A 9,842-nucleotide genomic window follows, 5' to 3' on the forward strand; every position below is an offset into this window, starting at 1 on the left:
CTTATTTTTAATCGTATGTATAACAGTGTTCAATGTAAGTGTAATTAGCGCATAAATATAGACATAGTGGAAAATATTCACAAACTGCAATTTTATTCCAAAAAACCCGTTTCGTGATATCTCACTCATCAGAGGATTTCAATGATAAATGAATATGTTTAAATATATATACAAGAGGACCGAAGTTAGCATTTTAAGCAAGGTGTATGATTATAAATTGCATAAGAGTGTTTTGTATATCTATGGCAATAAGAGGAAACAAGTTTGTTACGTTTATTGAGTGATGATTGTGTTGGTTGTGGAGAAAGAAGATTTTTATTTCAGACAAATATTACATCTATTACTGGCGCTGCTTTACGGTTTGCTGCATGTGATGATGATCCATGGAGATGTTTTCGTGGTCAATGTTGCTGTCTTTAAGTGTCCAAATGTGCTTACTCAGTTCGGTCGAGTTTTGTAGTTTTTTTTATGGCGGAAAGTGGCAGTGTGGTTGCTATGTGTAGTCTTAAATTCGTTTTCTGTAAGTCCCATGTACATCTCAGTTGTGTAATTGTTCTTTGCATTTCACATTTTCTTGGTAGATGACGGATGATGGTAAGTAGTTTCCGTAAAGTGGGCAATGGGCTTTTTGTTTCAGTCGGCAGTTGCATGTTCTGGTCTGTATTTTGTTATTCGTGGTATTGTCGTTTTGTTGCATGTTCTTGAAATGTAATTGTTTTGATTTTGCATCATTTGTTCTCGATGCTGTCCATGCAGTTGTAGCTGAGTTTGATTGTCTTAAGGCCAAATACTTTCCTAAGTTTGTGATCTATGGGGAAGTGTTTGTCGATTAACAAAAGGAATTTGTAGCCAACGTTTGTGTAGACGTTTTTGGTGTAAAATTCTAGTTTGTGAATTTTTACACTACCTCTCTCTCTCTCTACATACATATATATAAAGTTATTGATAAGAAGAAGAAAATACACAAAAACTACAATTTCATCCCGACAAGCCTGTTTCGTGATTGCTCACTCTTCAGGGGATTAAATCAATATTTACGCTCTGATCTCGGGCATCGAGCACTGTTTCATACGGAAAATCATAAATTATAAACTTCCTATGTATAAAGTTACATATAATAAAAATTGTATCTTTCATATAAAAATTTTATTGTTAATAAAGATTGCCCAATACTAGAGCAAACATATATTTATAATTGAAGTGATTGCAATTCTAATTTTTTTTTATAATAATATATGGTTCATTTATTTGTAGCGTAGGATACCAAAGACGTAAATGGCAAACACGATCAATTTGTAGTTTAAATTTTCAAAGGCGTAAAAAATATAACAATGAATGCTGGCGATCTTCTCTACTGTGCTTAGTGATTTCTAACGACTAATAATCAACTATACTTCGAAAAACGCAAAAAAATTAAGCTTCAAACATACCAATTTTATAGAAAGAAATGAATTGATGGTGTGGAGTTGTGCCAACTATCTACTAAGACTTTGGCAGTCTAGACTCGTTGTTAATAGCCTGGATGGCTTCACTTATATAGAGGGAGGTACAGTAGCTAAAACAACCATTTATATATAGCTAGATACGGGTGGTTACATCATGTGAATTTTTTGCAGCATCACAATTTCAAAGAAATTTTACGTAATCCGTTCCGTCCCATGACGCCACCACAATAAAAATACTCCCTTCTTGAAAGAGTGTTTACTTGCATTAGTTAAAGGGATATCAACAAACCTGTTTAATCGACAATAATTTTAATAAACAGTGTGTCATCCTTAATATAATCACGATTTTTCAAACTCTGCAATGGCATAAAGAGTGGAGATCCAGAAGCGATATTCATTTCAGACTTTGGTCGCTGAAACGAGGAGCTTTGAGGATCTGAATGAAAAGCATCAATCATGTGATCACCATTTCCTTGATCCATTAACATCATTGTGATCTTTTTCTGAAAAGGCCATGCTTGAAGTGCATCGTAATCACCTAGAAAATAAGCAGAAACAAAAATATTTGTGTCAACCTGTTTGATATGCACAACCATAGCTTAATTCACCCCACACTAAATTATATAAAGAAGCAAAGTTTCAAACAAATCTAGAAAACAAACGCCAGTCAACTTGGAGTTACATAATATACAAAATGCTACAAATTGTCTGTACCTTTCATGACAACAAAGAACAAAGATAAATGAGTTCCTTTTCCAAAACCATCACCATTCATATAGATCTTAGCACACATCTTGTAACCATATTGAGAACTGTAGAATGGTGGACTGTACAAGGCTGTTTTGATACCATTAATGGCGTCCTGTCTTTTTCTATTGTAGTTATCTATTTTCCAAAGTAACGTACCATTGTAGCTGTGTATGGCCTGATTAGATCCTAGTGCCCGGGAAACTCGTTGCGCCTCAAGATCCGTAATCTTCACGGTGTTTCGAGTAAGTGATTCGTCTATCTGATCGAAACGCTCGCGAAACCTTGATATAGTGGATGAATTATCTCTCGCTTGTCTCTCCCTCGCTGAGATCCTATCGCGCATCGAGGAAACCTCTAATGACGAGTGGGTATTTTTACTATCGTTACCACCACGAACCTCAAGAATTTCAGTCTTCTTTTCCAGATCTGAAAGCTTACTCACTAAAAGAACAAATTTTTCTGAAAGATTAGCACGAACAGCAGTAACTTGGTCAGCCAAGTTTTGAACAGCAGTAGTAAACTCTGGACGTGGTACATAGTTACTTAACTGTGTAACAAATGCCATAACATATCGTAACAAGAGGCTCACATGATCAATTATATTGTCATTCATATGTTGACGGATCTCTCTTCGTTTTATGGTCTGTGGAAAGAAAGACAGAAAAATTGTGCCACATTCAATAAATAACCTTGTCAAGAAGACGTTAATTGGATACCATTTACTTTTAATTTCATTACATAATTTGAATCTAACTTTGATAAAGACCGTTTATGCATCTAAATTATAAAATATATTAGCCTATACTATGCAAAATTTTTGACGTGAATTTTGTTCAAGTTAAAGATTGTTCAACCGTGTCTTTGCTGACATGAAAATGTAAAACAAATCATATATTCTTACTTGATCATGGTTACATCCAATGTCATGAAATTCACATTTAGTTGACACTTCATCACAAGTCGTACTTTGATGGTGTTCAATGTCTTTTCTTCGTATGGTTTCTTTACAATACTTACAAATTACGGGGGAGTTTTCACACACATTGTCTATGTGGTCCTATATGTAAAATGAATGTACAAAGCAACGACAATTAGAAAATAGACAACTTGAAAGATGGCAAAGAAGAATTAGTGCCATCTGACAGGCTGAAGCAATGTCGACGCATGTATATGAAAGAAACGGTTACATTCTATAGACATTATACAGACTCGTGTATATGAAAAGGCTAAATTTTCATTTTGTTTTTTAAGTACAAGTACGATGTAAATATAATTTTTCAAATCTCACTGTGTTCCATTAATCTATGCTCAAATATTTCTCGTACCTTAAGTGAAGCATACGGGACATCTTTACCACAATATTCACATTTCACACTTCGATATTCGCAATCATTCTTCAAATGTTCATCAAGGAGAGAGCGAGGTAACTGAATGTTACACTGCTTGTGTATACAGTTGATGAGCGCATGCTCACAAACTTGAGAATGACTCTGACGAGAAATAAAAACTTAATAAGTAGATATGCAGCACTTTCATGGTACCTTCCTGAACTCACTTCCAATTCCTGATAGCTGCCAAACCATTTGCACTGTTCGTAGGGACAATGTAAACGAATCTTTTTCAACTCACGCTTTGTAAAAGTATCCGGGAAAATCTATATAGGTTCAGTTGAAGTTTAAGGCTGTTAAAGTGCTTACACCAAAGTCAGGGAAATATAACTTTTTAAATATTCAATCGATTTTAGGAACATTTGCAGTATGTTCGATAGGCCGAAAATTTTATCTTGAATGGTTATGTCTATCATAGAAGTACATGACTCAGCACCGGAAGTGACGAATTTAGGAGAACACACTTGCATCGTAAAGTGGAAAGTTGTTTCCGTGTCAAGTCATTTCTCAGAACTTGATATACGCGCTTCAACGGTTGGTGCAACAATTACTGATCAGTTGACGAAACAGACGTTGAGAATGGTTGTTTTATGTAATAATACCAAATTTTTCGTGCAAGGCTTTCTCAATCAGTGATTGATGTATTGCGGTATGGACATTTTCTGTCAGAACTTTAAAATATTTTCACCTACCTCATTTCTGCACAATTTTTCTTGATCTTCAGGACATTTCGGATCAGGATTTCTACAGATTGTAAAAACTTTAAAAAAGATGCGATGAGCGTGGAATAAAGGTCATTATAAGGCATGCAAATCACAATGTTCAAAGCAAGACTGTTTCATCTTAACGACAATGATAAGCATGAATTTAGGATCCTCAAAAATTCTTCTCTTGCATTACCAGTATAACATAATGAAAACAAGCAATAAGCAGATGCGTAGAACACATTCGGATGGGTGCAACTAAGATGGAATGTCATCTTGGGTTAAAAATGCAATATCTAGATCGTTGGAATCATGCAGTGGAATATGGGATACCACAATTTGAAATGGAATATCATATTATTACGCTGGATTATGCAATACTATATTTAAATGCGACATGTTTTAAAGACAAATTATCACATTGGAAAAACGTAAGATATTTAACTACCATATTAAATATTGTTATACGTTTTAATAACATCAATCGATTCAGTTACAACAGTCACAATTTAGGGTTAAAATTTCAACAATAAATTACCCAAGCAGGATCTCTATACAAGATTCACAAAACAAATGTCCACACATGGTCTGCATTGGACTGAAGAGGAGTAGATGACAGTGGGTACATATATACTTTGCATGGAGAGTTTCCTGGTCTTCATTGCGTATCTTTGTTCCCGGCATATTGAATGATGGCAAATCCTTAAGACTACAATGAAAATTTTGTCAAAATTGATATGGTCTCAAACAATTACAGAAATATTGGATTGTGGAAAAAAAACAATATTCTCAAATTTAGCTGACTGAGCACAAGTAGGCTGCAGCGAATGAATGTTGATACAAGTTGATATAAATGCTTTCTTGTTGCACTGCATTATATGCTTCATCACTTTTTTGTTATAACACACCATTCATGATCTCAAATCAGATCCAATTTTCCATTATGATAACCATCCATTATGATAAGTATAGGGAACAGACAGAATTTAAAATCAGCAGTATATCATATGATGAGCTTTTAATAAAATTGGGGGTTCCCCATTTCTTTCTAATATGTTTGCGCACTGAGAAGCCGGTCTAAAATAACTGGAATTGTCCATTTTCCACGCTAATCACCCTTCTATACACAGTTTTGACAGTGTCAATTTACATTCCAATGTTTCTACATGTACAAATCGCATTTTGACAGCAAAATTGGGTGAAATGAATATAACATAATTATAGACAATGGCGTACAACAATTAGCAATTCTTACACAATTTCCCGAATGAAAAGCAATTAAACTCGCGTGAGTAATTTTCTGATTTGTACAATTTTATGCCGAATAAATGTAAATGATACAAATGAGTAGAGGGTCTTTTCAAATAGTTGTACTCGTAGTTTCATCCCAGGTACATGGCAAACAGAGCCATTCCACAAGACTAGAACAGAGGAGAGTATTTGCTCATCTTTCGGAGGTAATGCTACCAAAGATCCTCCAAAAATTACCACCAGAACGAGAAAAAGGTTTTGGTGATGGCAACTTGCCCAGGATAACCATGATATTATGCTAATAAATTTACTAATGAAGCCAATCAATTTTTTAAGCATCGTTACGAACAACAGAAAGATCACTTTTGCTTACATTTGATCGACAAACCTATATATAAAATTTGAAAAAACCTCTTATGGTTCATCAATTTGCCGTCAGGATGCGTCTGCAAACAAAGAGCAAACCATGAACATTTAACAATGAGCTGTGCGAACAAGCACACAGAAAAGATACGAAAGGTCGTGATATTTGTGGGCAAGCTTGGGTCACCAAAAGTAGTTAATGTAGCTCATGTAGCTGATTTGCTAGTCTTCTAGATGAGGGCAGTTTAACATCTGCAACCTATCATGTCGAATAAATTTTCGGAAGCATAGTCCAGTTGATGGTCAGTATTAGTAACTTTGGAGTCTATCACTGGCATCGCAATTTGTCAATCAGATCTTCCATCTACTTTCAATAACGCTTCAAACTTTTTCCGTGTCGTCGGTTTGCACCATGTTCAGATATTCGTCTTTTTTAGAATTTTTTAACGCGCTTTCCTATAAGATTTCGACCACGAAGCTCTTACCCTTGCTGCCACAACTGCTGAAATTGCTGCTTTAAATTGTAACCATGTTTGAGGATGTATAATCATATATTCGGTTATACCTGACTCATTTCTTTTGAAAGTGGACTGGCTTTGTAAAAAATTATGGGGGACAATTGAATTTATGAATATAGACACGTAATTAACGCAAACTTCATATTTATCTGGGACAGTCGTTGCATAGTAGTACAAGAAAACAAGACGCTAAATTGAAAAACGCACCTCTCATTTTGAATTGAAAAGGATGAGTTATTCATATGGTATTTATATTTTTTCATTGTCATCCGCAGGGCCGGATCAACCTCTCAGGTGGCCTGGCTCCCTCATTATGTTGAGTGGGTGGCCTTTCTTCACATATCAGTGCCTTTCGTACCTAATTTTCTCTTGTAACACTTGATGTAATACAACATTAAACAATTAGAGGTACATCCTACTGTGAGTGCACCTAAACATGCAACAAACAGACCAGTCCCTAAGCCCAAATTTCTCAATGTGTTTTTTTGGATAGAAAAATGGCTGAGGTGCGTTTTCGTTTGGCTGTCTTACGATTCTTGTAATTTCAAGGCTGTTGGCCTATAGGTCCTTCGTACTCCGTTATAACTGCTCACGCGCTTTTGTTGTTTTCATCGACTATTTGAAAGCAAATAAATGGATTCAAATTGTTCCCTTTTTCTCTCAATGAAGGGCAAATTAATACTGTAAAGGGCAGTTACTAAATTTAATGAATTTATGCAACATACGAAGGTTTACGATAATGGCGCGATAGCAACTCATTGCAAAATTAGTGCACATTTGAAAAGCTTCTTTCTTAGCTATAAAAACCCACAGATGTCAGAAGAAAACCGGTTTATCTCGTGTTCTTTAGATAAATCTGAGCCATTACCACACACAGTGGATAGCAAAACAAATCATTTATTAGTTCGTACAACCGATCAAGATTATTACTTCCCAAAATAAAAGTCTCTATTCTAGGAGAATATGAATGAACAATTTTGACTGCTTCTGCCTACGCGATATGTCTAAAGACTCCTAAGACTTGTTCAAGCTGTATTACTTTATGTGATCAAATCAAGCATTATTGCCATACCGTCTTTCGAACACGCGCTGATAACAAATCCCTGATAAAATTCAAGATAACTGACTCACTCAAACAGATTGACCTTTTGACCATATATCAGAGAACAATACATACTTCCAAATTCTGATTTTTTGCAATGCAAATTTGTTTTCTGCGCTCAATACTTACAGTTCCATAATACATATTGCTGTACCAATGCTTCTAATCTATACTTATATAACAAAACAACTTATTTATAAGACTATGCTATGACAATTGCTCGTAAACTATTTAAAAAAGTATATAATTTTTACAAGGTTGATAAATATTAGTTCATAAAAGGAAGAAAATTCGGTTTATAACAGGAAATCAAACTCTATGCCTTAAATGGAGACATTCAACCCCCGCAATGAGCAAGTGCGTCGATAACTTGCTGTTTGACTTTTGGTAGTTATGGACATGGGTACATATTCGTTTATTGTTTACCAAATACCTGTAGTTAGCCATACACTGTACATTACGGGCATTACAATAATAAATTTCTTCAGTATGTAAACAAGAAGAAAAACAAAGTTAAACGAACCGCATCAGTAGCCAGGAAAATCAGGAAGTTTATTGATACGCTGAGCCCCAATAGGCAATTTCATATAAAAGTCTTTGTTTTGCATCCATGATTAATTGTGATTTATTAAAAGTAAACCTCTCACTACACCTCAGCAATCTGCAGTGAAGGCATAGCAAGACATGTTACTTAAGCTATTTTCCTCATACTCAAGTAGATATCTAAAGTTTTGTCTTGATTTACGTCATCTTTTCTATGTCTAATCGAATTTGATTAAGAAAACTTCCGTAAGGATTTACGAGATTTATTTTTACACTCTTTACATATAATTTGTATGGACGAAAGTCATAAAAACTATACGGATTCAAAGTAATAATGCGGACGGAGCCCTATGTCAGGGGCACCCACACCCACGAAATTACAACTTTCCCTTTAGCTGGAGCCAAAGTCCAAAATGAGTAAAAATGTGCGAAATATTAAAAAAGATTAAAAAAATTTCAAATCTCATCAATATACTCTTGAGTTGTATTCTTGACTTGCAATCATTCTCTTGAGATTTGCGAAACAATGTTGCTCGCCCACGCCGGCTGATGCCAACAATAACGTTAATCGTAATGTGTTACGAAACAAAACTTCAAACTTAAACACGCTTTAGTAAACGCATGTTATTCGTCTGAACCTTACACCATAGCAAATGAGTGGTTTGAAACTTTTAATCTTTTTTTAAAATTGTTTGTTCAAAGAACTTATCATCACTTACGGTAACTTAGGTACGAAAAAAGGGGAAGTACCATATATATATATATGTATATAATAATGATGCAGCACATTTCTGAATATATTTAAATAGACATGTGAACCATACCGAAAAGTTCATTTTTTCGGTTTGTTATAGATTTAAATCAGTAAATAAGTAAGCCAGCTTCCTATTTTAACACAGAGCGGTTTTTTTTTTTGAATTTCAGTAGATCAAAATATGCCAAATTTGGTTTGCATTTTTGTCACGCCATCAATATCTGACGTAATATACATACGAAATTGCAAGCATGGCATTTTGCACCATGAGAATAATAATAATGGCTGACAACCATTTGTCTTTTCGGTTTGTGTATGTCTTAATATGTCAATGATTTCAGACTTATTTCTGTTAAAATAACCTTCCATAAAATCACTTGTGTACAAAAAATGACGAAACTTATGACCTATTTCTCAAGCATCTGTGTAATTTTATAATATTAAACTTCAAAAGAAACAATGTCAAAAGCATTATTGTCATACTTGTATATATGATTCGTCGTAAATGATCTTTCCATTCACTCCATTTATGGCAATGTGGTCGATGTCACACTTCAGTATCACTATAAAAATTTAGCTTATGTAAAATTTTATGGACTGCCTTCGTTTGAGAACATTTTTCATTCTGCATGCCAATTATAATTCAGTTGTTAAAGATCTCAGTGGGAAAAATATACACCTGTACACACATATAACTTATAACTAGAAGTTCTAACGCAAGAGGATAGGAACTTCTAGTTATAAGTTATGAGTTTGCCTTCTGTCTCATAATGGTCACCATTTTGTAAACAAATAATCATTTTACAGAATTACCAGTATCGCATTTTCCCAAGGATAGTTCATTTTCCATATTATTTTCGTTCTTACTTCAGCTAAAATTTCCCGTTGATTTGCAAAAATTATCGAATTAAGCGCAGTAGCTGTTTTTCTTTTTTCACCAGAAAAAATGTTGTATTCAGTTAAAGTTTTACTGAAAGGCAAAATAAATATGCTGTACTTTGTAAGGTCTATATCATTTTTTAAA

At 34.4% G+C, this 9,842-nt stretch overlaps 1 protein-coding gene across 1 annotated transcript; it reads right to left on the reverse strand.

The window, feature by feature from the left end:
• Nucleotides 1-1,737: 1,737 nt before the first annotated feature.
• Nucleotides 1,738-5,558, reverse strand: LOC124448735 (TNF receptor-associated factor 3-like). The gene is made up of 7 exons (XM_046999708.1): nucleotides 4,826-5,558; nucleotides 4,276-4,327; nucleotides 3,751-3,849; nucleotides 3,521-3,685; nucleotides 3,097-3,252; nucleotides 2,160-2,838; nucleotides 1,738-1,983 (listed from the first exon to the last, which is right to left on the reverse strand). The coding sequence occupies exons 1-7, from the start codon at nucleotides 4,969-4,971 to the stop codon at nucleotides 1,739-1,741; spliced, it is 1,542 nt and encodes a 513-aa protein (XP_046855664.1). The 5' UTR covers nucleotides 4,972-5,558; the 3' UTR covers nucleotide 1,738.
• Nucleotides 5,559-9,842: the final 4,284 nt, after the last annotated feature.

Source organism: Xenia sp. Carnegie-2017, unplaced genomic scaffold, assembly GCF_021976095.1.
Source record: "Xenia sp. Carnegie-2017 unplaced genomic scaffold, XeniaSp_v1 HiC_scaffold_23, whole genome shotgun sequence".
Taxonomy (NCBI): domain Eukaryota; kingdom Metazoa; phylum Cnidaria; class Anthozoa; order Malacalcyonacea; family Xeniidae; genus Xenia; species Xenia sp. Carnegie-2017.

Bases quoted from the DNA above. Each gene is read 5' to 3' on its own strand.
- LOC124448735 (XM_046999708.1), bottom strand. From the start codon at position 4,971: ATGCCGGGAACAAAGATACGCAATGAAGACCAGGAAACTCTCCATGCA. The intron at 4,328-4,825 runs GTAATTTATTGT...TACAATCTGTAG, and splicing joins TGTATAGAGATCCTGCTTGG to AAATCCTGATCCGAAATGTC. The intron at 3,850-4,275 runs GTAGGTGAAAAT...GAACCTATATAG, and splicing joins AAAAATTGTGCAGAAATGAG to ATTTTCCCGGATACTTTTAC.